The sequence below is a fragment of the Cyrtonyx montezumae genome, unplaced genomic scaffold (genome assembly GCF_038088225.1).
Source record: "Cyrtonyx montezumae isolate F1298 unplaced genomic scaffold, pur_monq_1.0 scaffold_10, whole genome shotgun sequence".
NCBI classification, from domain to species: domain Eukaryota; kingdom Metazoa; phylum Chordata; class Aves; order Galliformes; family Odontophoridae; genus Cyrtonyx; species Cyrtonyx montezumae.
Window position 1 is genome coordinate 43,640,767 of NW_027071826.1, and position 19,077 is coordinate 43,659,843.

At 48.7% G+C, this 19,077-nt stretch overlaps 1 protein-coding gene across 1 annotated transcript in view; it reads left to right on the forward strand.

Moving 5' to 3' along the window:
* Nucleotides 1-19,077, forward strand: part of LOC136055461 (mucin-5AC-like) — a 43,412-nt gene that overhangs the window by 13,239 nt on the left and 11,096 nt on the right. The window contains exons 20-28 of the mRNA XM_065747219.1: nucleotides 103-216; nucleotides 538-717; nucleotides 1,218-1,457; nucleotides 2,047-2,203; nucleotides 2,724-2,852; nucleotides 3,181-3,322; nucleotides 4,829-4,872; nucleotides 4,972-5,172; nucleotides 6,365-18,901. Coding sequence (XP_065603291.1) covers nucleotides 103-216; nucleotides 538-717; nucleotides 1,218-1,457; nucleotides 2,047-2,203; nucleotides 2,724-2,852; nucleotides 3,181-3,322; nucleotides 4,829-4,872; nucleotides 4,972-5,172; nucleotides 6,365-18,901 — 13,744 coding nt within the window. The remainder of the gene's footprint in view (nucleotides 1-102; nucleotides 217-537; nucleotides 718-1,217; nucleotides 1,458-2,046; nucleotides 2,204-2,723; nucleotides 2,853-3,180; nucleotides 3,323-4,828; nucleotides 4,873-4,971; nucleotides 5,173-6,364; nucleotides 18,902-19,077) is intronic.

Here is a 19,077-nt window from a genome sequence, read left to right on the forward strand (position 1 = left end):
AGGACTAGATGACCTTGGAGATTTTTTCCTCTGTTATTCTGTAATTCTTGTATACTTCATCACAGAGCATTGTTAACATAACATATCATTCCTCTGTTTCAGAACTACTGTGGCAGAAAAGGTTTGAATCAGGGAACCTTCAGAGTTATCACCGAGAACATTCCATGTGGCACAACAGGAACTACCTGCTCCAAGTCCATTAAAGTTTTCCTGGGAGTAAGTATGTTCTTTAATAAGTTTCCCCCCAAGCCTAATTTGCTGGAAGAACTGTTGGGTTGTCCCAGATAGATTGCACCATAACACATTTCCCAAGACAGTAAAAATGTTATCACACTTCCATGCTCACTGTGAACAATTCCACCAGGGAAAACAATGGAGGGATTTTTGAAGAGAAACAGATTAACAGGAGATATTTGAATACAGCATTTTGATGATAATGTAGTTATTATTTCAAAAATGGTTACTAGCTATATAAGAAACTGGACCTAATAGGTGACTTTTTAAATTGATCTCTAACTTTTTCATTTCTTGTCCCAGAACTATGAGCTGGTACTCAGTGATGGACACTCTGATGTCATCCAGAGGTCACCTGGAGGAGAAATGCCATTCCAAATCCGTACCATGGGCATCTACACAGTTGTTGACACTACTGTTGGTCTGATACTCATGTGGGACAAGAAAACCAGTATATTCATCAAACTTAGTCCAAGCTTTCAGGTATATTTTAAAATCCAAATTCTGGAGTGCACACTCCCTGATCCATTTTCATGCTCTATCTTAAATGGAAACACAGAAATTTAGGCTGCAACTGAAATAGCAGTTATTGTCTACCATCTTTGTAGTACTGACTCAAATTCTATGTACATTTTCCAGAAATTATGGTATTCAACAATGGCATAACAGCAGCTGTATCAGTAGTTTCCTTCAAGAAAACGTACTTTACTGAAGTTTTATCTAGGATTAGATAAAACAAGCTCAGTGCTAAGTTTACGATATTAAGAACAAAACCCACAAGCCTACTCTGCTTTTTTCCCTATCACTCCTAAGAATAACTTAGAGATAGCTCTTCATTAAAGGTTTTTTATAGGAATATCCAAGACTGTTGCTGAAGAGGCCCATCTCATTTTAAATAGAATTCATCCTGGGATATGTTCCTCACAGATACTGAGAATCTGCACCTTGCTGATCTCTGTTATTTTACGTTTATCCCCATGCAGGGACATGTCTGTGGCCTTTGTGGAAACTATGATGGCAATGGAAACAATGACTTCACTACGCGCAGTCAGTCTGTAGTAGGAAATGTGCTAGAGTTTGCCAATAGCTGGAAAGTGTCTTCTACTTGTCCAAATGCCAATCAAACCAAAGATCCATGCACTGCAAACCCATACAGGAAATCCTGGGCACAGAAGCAATGCAGCATCATTACCAGCGAAGTATTTGCGAAGTGTCACTCCCAGGTATGATAAAACTTCAGTCTGAAGTTATTTTAAGCTAGAGATTACATCAGTTTTTATGTGGGATATTTGAAAACACACTAGGATTTGGACTAGGTCATGACTAACAAAGTCAGACCATGTTCTAGTGAGATTGCGTAGAAAGGATTTTCACCTCTATTCCCTCAGTTAGTGCCATTTGGTAGCAAAGCAAAAATTCATAGGACATGGGGTTTTTTTTGTGTTATAGAAGGGACAATTACAAATAAATAACAGGATATGTTTTAATTGTGATGGTGTCATTTTCTGTTAATATAAAGATCAACTACATGATACCTACAATTGTGCGCTAGCACATAGTAATGTAACAATAACCTATTATCAATTGTCTTTAACACCAAATTATTCTTATGCTTATGAATAACTAATAATAGCTGCATTCTACATTTTTCTCTTGATTTTTCAAAACATTATCATAATTTCTTCATTTCTTATCTTTCTCAAATGTACAGAGTGGCCAATTTCAGATATTTTCTCAGTTTTTTTAGTACAGAAAACACCTTTTAAAACTGGACAGGTGCAGGGAACAAAGCTCATATGTTTCCTTCAACAGGTTGAACCAAATGAATATTATCAAGCATGTGTGGATGATGCTTGTGCTTGTGATACTGGAGGAGACTGTGAATGTTTCTGTACAGCAGTAGCTGCCTATGCTCAAGCATGCAATGAGCTGGATATCTGCATTTCATGGAGAACGCCATCCATTTGTCGTAAGTCTCACCCCACTTCCTTCTGAAGGAGTTCAGAGGGAAAGAAAGCAACAGACAAAAAAAAAAAAAAAAAACTAGGAAGAAGAACTAAAGCAAGATATTTGTAAGAGATGCTGCTGTATCCTAAAAATGAGCAGAAAAAAACAGTGCAGTAATAGCAAAAACAAAAACCAAAAACACAAAAAATACACAAAACCCAAAGCAATTTGAGTAAATCATTGAAGTCAATCTACTTAAAAAGAAACCATCTGCCAGTAACTTTACCAGCGGTATATAATTAGTGTCCTATTAACTTGACAGTCATTATTTTGCATGCTTAATGTGCAACTCTGTTCTCTGCTTTAAAACTTCACTGTCTTCAAATGTTGTAAAAGTATAACAATAGTATTAAAAGAAAAATAAGACAATATGCTGTTCACCACTTACATGATTATGCTGATGACACAGGATTCTATCCAGCGAAATTACACCAATGGAAATAAAATTAAAGATCCTTTTCTGTCATTTCTCCTTCTTGTAGCTCTGTTTTGCGATTACTACAATCCACAGGGGGAATGTGAGTGGCACTACAAACCATGTGGAGCCCCTTGTATGAAGACCTGCAATAATCCAAGCGGGAAATGCCTTCATGAGTTGAGAGGTTTAGAAGGTAAACATAGTTATGATGCATACCTCATTCTACTTATTAAAAAAATAAAAGAGTAAGATTAACAAAATCTAGATTACTCATTATATGAAATGTTTATATCAGAAATTCAAAGACAATCTAACTCCCCAATGAATCATACACTTGTCTGGAGTGAAGATGAAGTCCAAATCCTTCCTAAGTTTAATCTTTAATCAGTGAAATAGCAGTAATGGAGGATGAAATTTCAATTATTACATGGAATAATTTCAGAAGATCAGATATTAGCAGAGTATAGAGTTACTTCTACTTGTGAAAGATCAGTATCAATATGACTCTTTTTTTATTGCAGGCTGTTATCCGCACTGTCCAAAGAATAAGCCCTATTTTGATGAAGAAACCATGGCTTGTGTTTCTTATTGTGGTTGCTATGAGAATGGAAAAACTTACAAGCCAGGAACGCAGATGCCTTCAAAGCAGAACTGCCAGTCATGGTAGGATTAAAAAAGATTTTTAAATGTTGACTCTAAAGTTGCAGTACTTAATTCATCATACATTTGGTTTTTTGTTTGCTAGCAAAAATTAGGCCAGTCATAGGCTGCTGAATAATGTCTAATTTTCTTCTGTTCCCAAGAATGTAAAAGATGTCATGATGAAACATTTTATTTTAGGGAGATAAATCTATTAGTCACTGTGCTTCTTATTACAATTATTACTAATTAAAACCAAAATAAAATAATAATAATTTTGTAAATAATCTGAGGACTTTTATTAAGATATCCCTAAAGTTATTATTTGGAATTATTTAGAAGGTTAGTAGATAACTATTCTTCATTGTTTTGAACTCATTTCTGTTAGTCGCAACAATCAGCAAGTATTCCTACATGTTCCGTTAAAATTCATAAATATAGCTATACATGTTGGGAAAGTCCTGTCAAGCTTTCTACCAAAGAGCACAAAGTTAGCAGAACCAGTTGTGAAGCAGTCAACACTGTCCTGAGACATCTTAGTGAGGGACTCTCCAAGAGTGCAGTGACAGGACAAGGGGTAACAGTTTAAAGCTAAAATAAGGTAGGTTTAGATGAGATGTTAGGAAGAAATTCTTCACTATGAGAGTGGTGAGGCACTGGAACAGGCTGCCCAGAAAAGTTGTGGATGCCTCATCCATTAAGGTACTGAAGGCCAGGTCTGATGAGGCTTTGAGCAGCGTGGTCTAGTAGAAGTGTCCCTACCCATGGCAGGGGACCTTCCTAACCCGAACCACTCTACAATTTTATGACTTTATGATCTTTAAAATAGCTATAAATGAATACTGCAAGCAGTGCAGCCAGAGTGGTGAAGAGTTTAGCACAAAGCCCATCTGACTATTTATTCAACTTTCATGTTACACATTGCAGCTTGTAGATGGCTTTGACTGCCTCACGTATGTCATCAAGAATACGAAACATGAACTGTTAAATATATATCTGTATTTGCTTAAGTTTATTCAGTGTACATATGCCCTTAGTCATATAAATGTAAATAAATATATCAGGATTCAATTCTTAGCTGATAATAGATAAATTCTCTTTAAAAACTACATTCCCATTAGATGTTTGTCGAAAATCTGATGAAAATTCTCTGTGTAGAGCATGTCAACATCTGTAATGCAATGATCCCTTCTCAAGTGGTATTTTTGCTGCACAAAAAATGCGTGGCTATCAAGGAGACAAGAACATTACTAATCACCCTTCTCCACATCTTTGCCTCGCCTCTAAAAGCACCAGTGAGGATATCTTGCATTTAGTATGATGACATATGAGAGTTGATTTTCTTGCCACAAAATGGAGTGATCCTATCTAACTTGGATCTGTACAGAAGAACTGAATATCTGACTGAGAAGTTAGTGTCCTTCCACACTGCAATGCACAATGAACAGCAAATAATAAAAAAAGAAACAAAAAAATGATATTACTAACCAATACATTCAGATTCATCATCTCCTTTTTTCTCTTTTTCAGTGAATGCACAAACAGTGGCAAAATATGCAAATACAATGAACATGGTATGTTGGCAAAACTGTTTTCATAAAAGTACAATGCATTTAAAGCACCCTGCTCTGCGTTTCAGATACCAAAGAATAATATCCTCTCTTGTTTTACAGAATGTGTCTGCACTTACGAAGGACAGACATATCACTATAGAGATGTGATCTACAATACTACAGATGGCATAGGAGGATGTATTGTTGCAACCTGTGGTCCCAATGGAACACTTCAAAGAGTTGTGTATGACTGTCCAATCTCAACATCACCGACAACAACATTTCACTTCAGCACTACACCACCTACCACTGCTTCCACAGGTATAATCTTATAGCCCGTAAGAGCTTATTCTATGCACTACTGGGTAAAATATAGCCACTAAGTATCATTTCTCTTAGTGTCGGATTTTAGTCAATGCTTGGTAATCAAACTAACACAAGTAAATACAGAAAATAAAAACACTTCCAGTGTAGAAACAACTGCACACTGTTTTGATACAATTATTTTGTTTTCATAGCAAAGTATAAGAAAATTGTATAAGATTTATTATCTCCAATTGTAACTATTTCTATACCTGAATAGATCATTCACTATTTTTACTATTAAATTATAGAATGATCGCATTCTATAGAATTCCTGATAGGGTTCATGATATGTGTAATTACAGTACTAAGAAGATGGCTCAGATAATGACATTGAGATATTGAAATACTCACTTGTAGAATTCTTCTCCAGTATACTTGAGGTTGATAATTTCTAATTACTATGACCACATTTAATGAAATATATATTCAATACAAAATTCTGAATTACAAGTTTTGAAATCTCAGAAACCATTAACACAACCGGTATTTGTTAGCCATTTTCCAGCTATTTCACATGAATAATTTGTCTGCAAAATCCTACGGACTGCTCTCCAGTGAAGAAATCATTTCTTAAGACCAGAACTAAAGTAAAAGTATAGAGGTTCTAATAATGTTGCATGAGAGATATTTTAACTTCAAATGAGGAAGCAATGGGAATGCAATATATTTCATAAAGAATAAATCAATTAGAAATGAAAATTAAATATACCAGTGAAAGAAATGCTCTTCTTTTCGCTACACTTGATTTTCAGGAGAGACTACTAAATACTGAAACAAGATAAAAAAAATCAAGCAATTGCATTGAATCAAACATTATATATATATAACCAATATATTGGTATATATATACACACCAATGAGGGGTTTTTTTTCAAAATATATTAAGTGTGTCTGAGTCTTATTTCAGCAATCTCTAAAACACAATATTTTCTTTGAAGTGATTGTTCAGAGCCTGTCAGAAAATTAAATTGCTAGGTGATGGATTTTCCATTCTACTTGATATTCAACTTTGAGCATACTAAAATAAGGTATTGCAGGCTCACAATGCAACTAATGATGCTAAAAAAAATTTCAGCACAATTAGTATAATGAAAAAATATATAGGAATGTCTTCTACATTTCAAAGTATTTTCTTTCACTCTTTCAGTTACATCATCGCCAACAACATCAGTATGTGTTCATGAAGTCTGCCACTGGTCAGAATGGTATGATGGAAGTCCACTGACACCTGGATTTGATGGTGGAGATTTTGAAACATTCAATGATTTGAGAGCTAAAGGTTATGAAGTCTGTAGAGCTCCAAAGGCTGTTCAATGCAGAGCAGAGAAATTTCCTAACATACCACTGAAGGACCTTGGACAAACAGTAGAATGCAATACAAAAGCTGGGCTTATATGTTACAACAAAGATCAAATTTCAACTATGTGCTACAATTACGAAATCAGAATCTTATGTTGTATTTTTGTTCCATGCTCTTCAACACTGATCACACATACCCCAATTCCAGAAACGACAACTACAGCAACAAGTACCATTATCACAACTTCACCTGCAACCACAGAAACAACAAGTCCTACTGTCACAATAAGTACTTCTTCAGAAACAGCAAGTACCTCCACTGAGACAATAAGCAGCACAACACCTTGCCAACCAAAGTGCAAATGGTCCAAATGGTATGATGTCCATTTCCCAACTTTGCAAAACAAAGGAGATTATGAAACCTACCAGGACATTAGATCTGCTGGAAAAGCAATCTGCAGAAACCCTGAAAAAATACAATGCAGAGCAGAGAAATACCCACATAAATCTATTGAAGAAATAGGCCAGGTTGTCCATTGCAATGCAACATTTGGACTTATCTGTAGAAATGAAGATCAAAAAGGAGAACTTCATATATGTCTAAATTATCAGATAAAAGTATTCTGTTGTGATGACTATAGCCACTGCCAAACAAATGTGACACCGACTGTACCAGAGGAAATTACTACCACTACACAATCATCAAGTATGACAACCTCAGAAACATCAACATATAAATCAACAATTACTACAGAATCTGCTACAACAAGAATGACACCATCTTTCTGCGTAAAAGAAGAATGTGACTGGTCAATATGGTATGATGTCAGTTATCCAGAATCAGGATACAATGATGGAGATTTTGATACAATACAGAATATTAGAAAACAGGGATATAAAGTCTGTGCTAACAGAAAGGCTGTGGAATGCAGAGCAGTAAGATTCCCTAATACACCATACAAACTACTGGAGCAACACATTACATGTAACACTAAAGAAGGCCTGATATGCTACAATAAAGACCAGCTACCACCGATCTGCTACAATTATGAAGTAAGATTTAAATGCTGTAAAAATGTAACAGTACCATGTGAAACAACACAAACACCATATTCAACTACAAAAACATCAACTCCAACAACATCAACAACAAAAACTATACCATACATGGAAATAACAACAACTGAATATACACCCAATATACAAACAAAACATAAAACGACTACGATATCAACAATACCACCACAAACAGAAAATATTCATAGTGAAACAACAGAAACATCACAAACAAGCACAGAAACAGAGACCACGTACACAACAACAATAACAGTCACAACGTCCACCACAACACCCTACTCCTCAGAAACAACACCAACCACCTCCAGCAGCACCAGCACCCTCACGCCAACGCCAACGCTCATCTCCACTTCCAGCTCAGCTTCCACCACGGAGAACGTCACCATCTGTCATCCCGAACTGTGTTCGTGGACCGACTGGTTTGACGTGGACTTCCCCTCCTCGGGGAAAGGCCAGGGAGACTTTGAAACCTACCAGCACATCCGCGCTGCTGGGAAGGAAGTCTGTCAGCAGCCAAAACAAATTGAGTGCCAGGCGGAGGACTACCCCGAGATTTCCATCGAGCAAGTCGGACAGGTTGTGCAGTGTGACGTTCACTACGGACTGGTGTGCAAGAACCAGGACCAGCGCGGCGGTCTCAAGATGTGCCTCAACTACCGGATCCGCGTCTACTGCTGCACTCCTAACCCCATCTGCCCACCCAGCATAACTGCTACCAGCAGTCCCACCACCACCATCTCCACGGGCACCTCCTCCACAGTACCCATCCTCACTGTCACAACCTCCACCGCAACGCCCTACTCCTCAGAAACAACACCAACCACCTCCAGCAGCACCAGCACCCTCACGCCAACGCCAACGCTCATCTCCACTTCCAGCTCAGCTTCCACCACGGAGCACGTCACCATCTGCCATCCCGAACTGTGTTCGTGGACCGACTGGTTTGACGTGGACTTCCCCTCCTCGGGGACAAGCCAGGGAGACTTTGAAACCTACCAGCACATCCGCGCTGCTGGGAAGGAAGTCTGTCAGCAGCCAAAACAAATTGAGTGCCAGGCGGAGGACTACCCCGAGATTTCCATCGAGCAAGTCGGACAGGTTGTGCAGTGTGACGTTCACTACGGACTGGTGTGCAAGAACCAGGACCAGCGCGGCGGTCTCAAGATGTGCCTCAACTACCGGATCCGCGTCTACTGCTGCACTCCTAACCCCATCTGCCCACCCAGCATAACTGCTACCAGCAGTCCCACCACCACCATCTCCACGGGCACCTCCTCCACAGTACCCATCCTCACTGTCACAACCTCCACCGCAACGCCCTACTCCTCAGAAACAACACCAACCACCTCCAGCAGCACCAGCACCCTCACGCCAACGCCAACGCTCATCTCCACTTCCAGCTCAGCTTCCACCACGGAGCACGTCACCATCTGCCATCCCGAACTGTGTTCGTGGACCGACTGGTTTGACGTGGACTTCCCCTCCTCGGGGACAAGCCAGGGAGACTTTGAAACCTACCAGCACATCCGCGCTGCCGGGAAGGAAGTCTGTCAGCAGCCAAAACAAATTGAGTGCCAGGCGGAGGACTACCCCGAGATTTCCATCGAGCAAGTCGGACAGGTTGTGCAGTGTGACGTTCACTACGGACTGGTGTGCAAGAACCAGGACCAGCGCGGCGGTCTCAAGATGTGCCTCAACTACCGGATCCGCGTCTACTGCTGCACTCCTAACCCCATCTGCCCACCCAGCATAACTGCTACCAGCAGTCCCACCACCACCATCTCCACGGGCACCTCCTCCACAGTACCCATCCTCACTGTCACAACCTCCACCGCAACGCCCTACTCCTCAGAAACAACACCAACCACCTCCAGCAGCACCAGCACCCTCACGCCAACGCCAACGCTCATCTCCACTTCCAGCTCAGCTTCCACCACGGAGCACGTCACCATCTGCCATCCCGAACTGTGTTCGTGGACCGACTGGTTTGACGTGGACTTCCCCTCCTCGGGGACAAGCCAGGGAGACTTTGAAACCTACCAGCACATCCGCGCTGCCGGGAAGGAAGTCTGTCAGCAGCCAAAACAAATTGAGTGCCAGGCGGAGGACTACCCCGAGATTTCCATCGAGCAAGTCGGACAGGTTGTGCAGTGTGACGTTCACTACGGACTGGTGTGCAAGAACCAGGACCAGCGTGGCGGTCTCAAGATGTGCCTCAACTACCGGATCCGCGTCTACTGCTGCACTCCTAACCCCATCTGCCCACCCAGCATAACTGCTACCAGCAGTCCCACCACCACCATCTCCACGGGCACCTCCTCCACAGTACCCATCCTCACTGTCACAACCTCCACCGCAACGCCCTACTCCTCAGAAACAACACCAACCACCTCCAGCAGCACCAGCACCCTCACGCCAACGCCAACGCTCATCTCCACTTCCAGCTCAGCTTCCACCACGGAGCACGTCACCATCTGCCATCCCGAACTGTGTTCGTGGACCGACTGGTTTGACGTGGACTTCCCCTCCTCGGGGACAAGCCAGGGAGACTTTGAAACCTACCAGCACATCCGCGCTGCTGGGAAGGAAGTCTGTCAGCAACCAAAACAAATTGAGTGCCAGGCAGAGGACTACCCCGAGATTTCCATCGAGCAAGTCGGACAGGTTGTGCAGTGTGACGTTCACTACGGACTGGTGTGCAAGAACCAGGACCAGCGCGGCGGTCTCAAGATGTGCCTCAACTACCGGATCCGCGTCTACTGCTGCACTCCTAACCCCATCTGCCCACCCAGCATAACTGCTACCAGCAGTCCCACCACCACCATCTCCACGGGCACCTCCTCCACAGTACCCATCCTCACTGTCACAACCTCCACCGCAACGCCCTACTCCTCAGAAACAACACCAACCACCTCCAGCAGCACCAGCACCCTCACGCCAACGCCAACGCTCCTCTCCACTTCCAGCTCAGCTTCCACCACGGAGCACGTCACCATCTGCCATCCCGAACTGTGTTCGTGGACCGACTGGTTTGACGTGGACTTCCCCTCCTCGGGGACAAGCCAGGGAGACTTTGAAACCTACCAGCACATCCGCGCTGCCGGGAAGGAAGTCTGTCAGCAGCCAAAACAAATTGAGTGCCAGGCGGAGGACTACCCCGAGATTTCCATCGAGCAAGTCGGACAGGTTGTGCAGTGTGACGTTCACTACGGACTGGTGTGCAAGAACCAGGACCAGCGCGGCGGTCTCAAGATGTGCCTCAACTACCGGATCCGCGTCTACTGCTGCACTCCTAACCCCATCTGCCCACCCAGCATAACTGCTACCAGCAGTCCCACCACCACCATCTCCACGGGCACCTCCTCCACAGTACCCATCCTCACTGTCACAACCTCCACCGCAACGCCCTACTCCTCAGAAACAACACCAACCACCTCCAGCAGCACCAGCACCCTCACGCCAACGCCAACGCTCATCTCCACTTCCAGCTCAGCTTCCACCACGGAGCACGTCACCATCTGCCATCCCGAACTGTGTTCGTGGACCGACTGGTTTGACGTGGACTTCCCCTCCTCGGGGACAAGCCAGGGAGACTTTGAAACCTACCAGCACATCCGCGCTGCTGGGAAGGAAGTCTGTCAGCAGCCAAAACAAATTGAGTGCCAGGCGGAGGACTACCCCGAGATTTCCATCGAGCAAGTCGGACAGGTTGTGCAGTGTGACGTTCACTACGGACTGGTGTGCAAGAACCAGGACCAGCGCGGCGGTCTCAAGATGTGCCTCAACTACCGGATCCGCGTCTACTGCTGCACTCCTAACCCCATCTGCCCACCCAGCATAACTGCTACCAGCAGTCCCACCACCACCATCTCCACGGGCACCTCCTCCACAGTACCCATCCTCACTGTCACAACCTCCACCGCAACGCCCTACTCCTCAGAAACAACACCAACCACCTCCAGCAGCACCAGCACCCTCACGCCAACGCCAACGCTCATCTCCACTTCCAGCTCAGCTTCCACCACGGAGCACGTCACCATCTGCCATCCCGAACTGTGTTCGTGGACCGACTGGTTTGACGTGGACTTCCCCTCCTCGGGGACAAGCCAGGGAGACTTTGAAACCTACCAGCACATCCGCGCTGCCGGGAAGGAAGTCTGTCAGCAGCCAAAACAAATTGAGTGCCAGGCGGAGGACTACCCCGAGATTTCCATCGAGCAAGTCGGACAGGTTGTGCAGTGTGACGTTCACTACGGACTGGTGTGCAAGAACCAGGACCAGCGCGGCGGTCTCAAGATGTGCCTCAACTACCGGATCCGCGTCTACTGCTGCACTCCTAACCCCATCTGCCCACCCAGCATAACTGCTACCAGCAGTCCCACCACCACCATCTCCACGGGCACCTCCTCCACAGTACCCATCCTCACTGTCACAACCTCCACCGCAACGCCCTACTCCTCAGAAACAACACCAACCACCTCCAGCAGCACCAGCACCCTCACGCCAACGCCAACGCTCATCTCCACTTCCAGCTCAGCTTCCACCACGGAGCACGTCACCATCTGCCATCCCGAACTGTGTTCGTGGACCGACTGGTTTGACGTGGACTTCCCCTCCTCGGGGACAAGCCAGGGAGACTTTGAAACCTACCAGCACATCCGCGCTGCTGGGAAGGAAGTCTGTCAGCAGCCAAAACAAATTGAGTGCCAGGCGGAGGACTACCCCGAGATTTCCATCGAGCAAGTCGGACAGGTTGTGCAGTGTGACGTTCACTACGGACTGGTGTGCAAGAACCAGGACCAGCGCGGCGGTCTCAAGATGTGCCTCAACTACCGGATCCGCGTCTACTGCTGCACTCCTAACCCCATCTGCCCACCCAGCATAACTGCTACCAGCAGTCCCACCACCACCATCTCCACGGGCACCTCCTCCACAGTACCCATCCTCACTGTCACAACCTCCACCGCAACGCCCTACTCCTCAGAAACAACACCAACCACCTCCAGCAGCACCAGCACCCTCACGCCAACGCCAACGCTCATCTCCACTTCCAGCTCAGCTTCCACCACGGAGCACGTCACCATCTGCCATCCCGAACTGTGTTCGTGGACCGACTGGTTTGACGTGGACTTCCCCTCCTCGGGGACAAGCCAGGGAGACTTTGAAACCTACCAGCACATCCGCGCTGCCGGGAAGGAAGTCTGTCAGCAGCCAAAACAAATTGAGTGCCAGGCGGAGGACTACCCCGAGATTTCCATCGAGCAAGTCGGACAGGTTGTGCAGTGTGACGTTCACTACGGACTGGTGTGCAAGAACCAGGACCAGCGCGGCGGTCTCAAGATGTGCCTCAACTACCGGATCCGCGTCTACTGCTGCACTCCTAACCCCATCTGCCCACCCAGCATAACTGCTACCAGCAGTCCCACCACCACCATCTCCACGGGCACCTCCTCCACAGTACCCATCCTCACTGTCACAACCTCCACCGCAACGCCCTACTCCTCAGAAACAACACCAACCACCTCCAGCAGCACCAGCACCCTCACGCCAACGCCAACGCTCGTCTCCACTTCCAGCTCAGCTTCCACCACGGAGCACGTCACCATCTGCCATCCCGAACTGTGTTCGTGGACCGACTGGTTTGACGTGGACTTCCCCTCCTCGGGGACAAGCCAGGGAGACTTTGAAACCTACCAGCACATCCGCGCTGCTGGGAAGGAAGTCTGTCAGCAGCCAAAACAAATTGAGTGCCAGGCGGAGGACTACCCCGAGATTTCCATCGAGCAAGTCGGACAGGTTGTGCAGTGTGACGTTCACTACGGACTGGTGTGCAAGAACCAGGACCAGCGCGGCGGTCTCAAGATGTGCCTCAACTACCGGATCCGCGTCTACTGCTGCACTCCTAACCCCATCTGCCCACCCAGCATAACTGCTACCAGCAGTCCCACCACCACCATCTCCACGGGCACCTCCTCCACAGTACCCATCCTCACTGTCACAACCTCCACCGCAACGCCCTACTCCTCAGAAACAACACCAACCACCTCCAGCAGCACCAGCACCCTCACGCCAACGCCAACGCTCATCTCCACTTCCAGCTCAGCTTCCACCACGGAGCACGTCACCATCTGCCATCCCGAACTGTGTTCGTGGACCGACTGGTTTGACGTGGACTTCCCCTCCTCGGGGACAAGCCAGGGAGACTTTGAAACCTACCAGCACATCCGCGCTGCCGGGAAGGAAGTCTGTCAGCAGCCAAAACAAATTGAGTGCCAGGCGGAGGACTACCCCGAGATTTCCATCGAGCAAGTCGGACAGGTTGTGCAGTGTGACGTTCACTACGGACTGGTGTGCAAGAACCAGGACCAGCGCGGCGGTCTCAAGATGTGCCTCAACTACCGGATCCGCGTCTACTGCTGCACTCCTAACCCCATCTGCCCACCCAGCATAACTGCTACCAGCAGTCCCACCACCACCATCTCCACGGGCACCTCCTCCACAGTACCCATCCTCACTGTCACAACCTCCACCGCAACGCCCTACTCCTCAGAAACAACACCAACCACCTCCAGCAGCACCAGCACCCTCACGCCAACGCCAACGCTCATCTCCACTTCCAGCTCAGCTTCCACCACGGAGCACGTCACCATCTGCCATCCCGAACTGTGTTCGTGGACCGACTGGTTTGACGTGGACTTCCCCTCCTCGGGGACAAGCCAGGGAGACTTTGAAACCTACCAGCACATCCGCGCTGCCGGGAAGGAAGTCTGTCAGCAGCCAAAACAAATTGAGTGCCAGGCGGAGGACTACCCCGAGATTTCCATCGAGCAAGTCGGACAGGTTGTGCAGTGTGACGTTCACTACGGACTGGTGTGCAAGAACCAGGACCAGCGCGGCGGTCTCAAGATGTGCCTCAACTACCGGATCCGCGTCTACTGCTGCACTCCTAACCCCATCTGCCCACCCAGCATAACTGCTACCAGCAGTCCCACCACCACCATCTCCACGGGCACCTCCTCCACAGTACCCATCCTCACTGTCACAACCTCCACCGCAACGCCCTACTCCTCAGAAACAACACCAACCACCTCCAGCAGCACCAGCACCCTCACGCCAACGCCAACGCTCGTCTCCACTTCCAGCTCAGCTTCCACCACGGAGCACGTCACCATCTGCCATCCCGAACTGTGTTCGTGGACCGACTGGTTTGACGTGGACTTCCCCTCCTCGGGGACAAGCCAGGGAGACTTTGAAACCTACCAGCACATCCGCGCTGCTGGGAAGGAAGTCTGTCAGCAGCCAAAACAAATTGAGTGCCAGGCGGAGGACTACCCCGAGATTTCCATCGAGCAAGTCGGACAGGTTGTGCAGTGTGACGTTCACTACGGACTGGTGTGCAAGAACCAGGACCAGCGCGGCGGTCTCAAGATGTGCCTCAACTACCGGATCCGCGTCTACTGCTGCACTCCTAACCCCATCTGCCCACCCAGCATAACTGCTACCAGCAGTCCCACCACCACCATCTCCACGGGCACCTCCTCCACAGTACCCATCCTCACTGTCACAACCTCCACCGCAACGCCCTACTCCTCAGAAACAACACCAACCACCTCCAGCAGCACCAGCACCCTCACGCCAACGCCAACGCTCATCTCCACTTCCAGCTCAGCTTCCACCACGGAGCACGTCACCATCTGCCATCCCGAACTGTGTTCGTGGACCGACTGGTTTGACGTGGACTTCCCCTCCTCGGGGACAAGCCAGGGAGACTTTGAAACCTACCAGCACATCCGCGCTGCCGGGAAGGAAGTCTGTCAGCAGCCAAAACAAATTGAGTGCCAGGCGGAGGACTACCCCGAGATTTCCATCGAGCAAGTCGGACAGGTTGTGCAGTGTGACGTTCACTACGGACTGGTGTGCAAGAACCAGGACCAGCGCGGCGGTCTCAAGATGTGCCTCAACTACCGGATCCGCGTCTACTGCTGCACTCCTAACCCCATCTGCCCACCCAGCATAACTGCTACCAGCAGTCCCACCACCACCATCTCCACGGGCACCTCCTCCACAGTACCCATCCTCACTGTCACAACCTCCACCGCAACGCCCTACTCCTCAGAAACAACACCAACCACCTCCAGCAGCACCAGCACCCTCACGCCAACGCCAACGCTCATCTCCACTTCCAGCTCAGCTTCCACCACGGAGCACGTCACCATCTGCCATCCCGAACTGTGTTCGTGGACCGACTGGTTTGACGTGGACTTCCCCTCCTCGGGGACAAGCCAGGGAGACTTTGAAACCTACCAGCACATCCGCGCTGCCGGGAAGGAAGTCTGTCAGCAGCCAAAACAAATTGAGTGCCAGGCGGAGGACTACCCCGAGATTTCCATCGAGCAAGTCGGACAGGTTGTGCAGTGTGACGTTCACTACGGACTGGTGTGCAAGAACCAGGACCAGCGCGGCGGTCTCAAGATGTGCCTCAACTACCGGATCCGCGTCTACTGCTGCACTCCTAACCCCATCTGCCCACCCAGCATAACTGCTACCAGCAGTCCCACCACCACCATCTCCACGGGCACCTCCTCCACAGTACCCATCCTCACTGTCACAACCTCCACCGCAACGCCCTACTCCTCAGAAACAACACCAACCACCTCCAGCAGCACCAGCACCCTCACGCCAACGCCAACGCTCATCTCCACTTCCAGCTCAGCTTCCACCACGGAGCACGTCACCATCTGCCATCCCGAACTGTGTTCGTGGACCGACTGGTTTGACGTGGACTTCCCCTCCTCGGGGACAAGCCAGGGAGACTTTGAAACCTACCAGCACATCCGCGCTGCCGGGAAGGAAGTCTGTCAGCAGCCAAAACAAATTGAGTGCCAGGCGGAGGACTACCCCGAGATTTCCATCGAGCAAGTCGGACAGGTTGTGCAGTGTGACGTTCACTACGGACTGGTGTGCAAGAACCAGGACCAGCGCGGCGGTCTCAAGATGTGCCTCAACTACCGGATCCGCGTCTACTGCTGCACTCCTAACCCCATCTGCCCACCCAGCATAACTGCTACCAGCAGTCCCACCACCACCATCTCCACGGGCACCTCCTCCACAGTACCCATCCTCACTGTCACAACCTCCACCGCAACGCCCTACTCCTCAGAAACAACACCAACCACCTCCAGCAGCACCAGCACCCTCACGCCAACGCCAACGCTCATCTCCACTTCCAGCTCAGCTTCCACCACGGAGCACGTCACCATCTGCCATCCCGAACTGTGTTCGTGGACCGACTGGTTTGACGTGGACTTCCCCTCCTCGGGGACAAGCCAGGGAGACTTTGAAACCTACCAGCACATCCGCGCTGCCGGGAAGGAAGTCTGTCAGCAGCCAAAACAAATTGAGTGCCAGGCGGAGGACTACCCCGAGATTTCCATCGAGCAAGTCGGACAGGTTGTGCAGTGTGACGTTCACTACGGACTGGTGTGCAAGAACCAGGACCAGCGCGGCGGTCTCAAGATGTGCCTCAACTACCGGATCCGCGTCTACTGCTGCACTCCTAACCCCATCTGCCCACCCAGCATAACTGCTACCAGCAGTCCCACCACCACCATCTCCACGGGCACCTCCTCCACAGTACCCATCCTCACTGTCACAACCTCCACCGCAACGCCCTACTCCTCAGAAACAACACCAACCACCTCCAGCAGCACCAGCACCCTCACGCCAACGCCAACGCTCATCTCCACTTCCAGCTCAGCTTCCACCACGGAGCACGTCACCATCTGCCATCCCGAACTGTGTTCGTGGACCGACTGGTTTGACGTGGACTTCCCCTCCTCGGGGACAAGCCAGGGAGACTTTGAAACCTACCAGCACATCCGCGCTGCCGGGAAGGAAGTCTGTCAGCAGCCAAAACAAATTGAGTGCCAGGCGGAGGACTACCCCGAGATTTCCATCGAGCAAGTCGGACAGGTTGTGCAGTGTGACGTTCACTACGGACTGGTGTGCAAGAACCAGGACCAGCGCGGCGGTCTCAAGATGTGCCTCAACTACCGGATCCGCGTCTACTGCTGCACTCCTAACCCCATCTGCCCACCCAGCATAACTGCTACCAGCAGTCCCACCACCACCATCTCCACGGGCACCTCCTCCACAGTACCCATCCTCACTGTCACAACCTCCACCGCAACGCCCTACTCCTCAGAAACAACACCAACCACCTCCAGCAGCACCAGCACCCTCACGCCAACGCCAACGCTCATCTCCACTTCCAGCTCAGCTTCCACCACGGAGCACGTCACCATCTGCCATCCCGAACTGTGTTCGTGGACCGACTGGTTTGACGTGGACTTCCCCTCCTCGGGGACAAGCCAGGGAGACTTTGAAACCTACCAGCACATCCGCGCTGCCGGGAAGGAAGTCTGTCAGCAGCCAAAACAAATTGAGTGCCAGGCGGAGGACTACCCCGAGATTTCCATCGAGCAAGTCGGACAGGTTGTGCAGTGTGACGTTCACTACGGACTGGTGTGCAAGAACCAGGACCAGCGCGGCGGTCTCAAGATGTGCCTCAACTACCGGATCCGCGTCTACTGCTGCACTCCTAACCCCATCTGCCCACCCAGCATAACTGCTACCAGCAGTCCCACCACCACCATCTCCACGGGCACCTCCTCCACAGTACCCATCCTCACTGTCACAACCTCCACCGCAACGCCCTACTCCTCAGAAACAACACCAACCACCTCCAGCAGCACCAGCACCCTCACGCCAACGCCAACGCTCATCTCCACTTCCAGCTCAGCTTCCACCACGGAGCACGTCACCATCTGCCATCCCGAACTGTGTTCGTGGACCGACTGGTTTGACGTGGACTTCCCCTCCTCGGGGACAAGCCAGGGAGACTTTGAAACCTACCAGCACATCCGCGCTGCCGGGAAGGAAGTCTGTCAGCAGCCAAAACAAATTGAGTGCCAGGCGGAGGACTACCCCGAGATTTCCATCGAGCAAGTCGGACAGGTTGTGCAGTGTGACGTTCACTACGGACTGGTGTGCAAGAACCAGGACCAGCGCGGCGGTCTCAAGATGTGCCTCAACTACCGGATCCGCGTCTACTGCTGCACTCCTAACCCCATCTGCCCACCCAGCATAACTGCTACCAGCAGTCCCACCACCACCATCTCCACGGGCACCTCCTCCACAGTACCCATCCTCACTGTCACAAGCTCTACATTGTCATCCAGCTATAGTACAACTACCTCTACATCAACACCATGTTTCTGTAGAATTGGAAAGAAATTTTACTCTCCTGGTGGGTATTATTATTTTTTCCATTTTCTGTATGCAAACTAGTTTTTTTTATACAGTATTTTTCTCCCTGTTAATAATCATTCTCATATTATCACTTTTTTCCTTACATATTTTTTAAATCATATATATGAATGTACACAGTCCTTTACTCTCTTTTTCCCTATAAGAGTTGGTGCA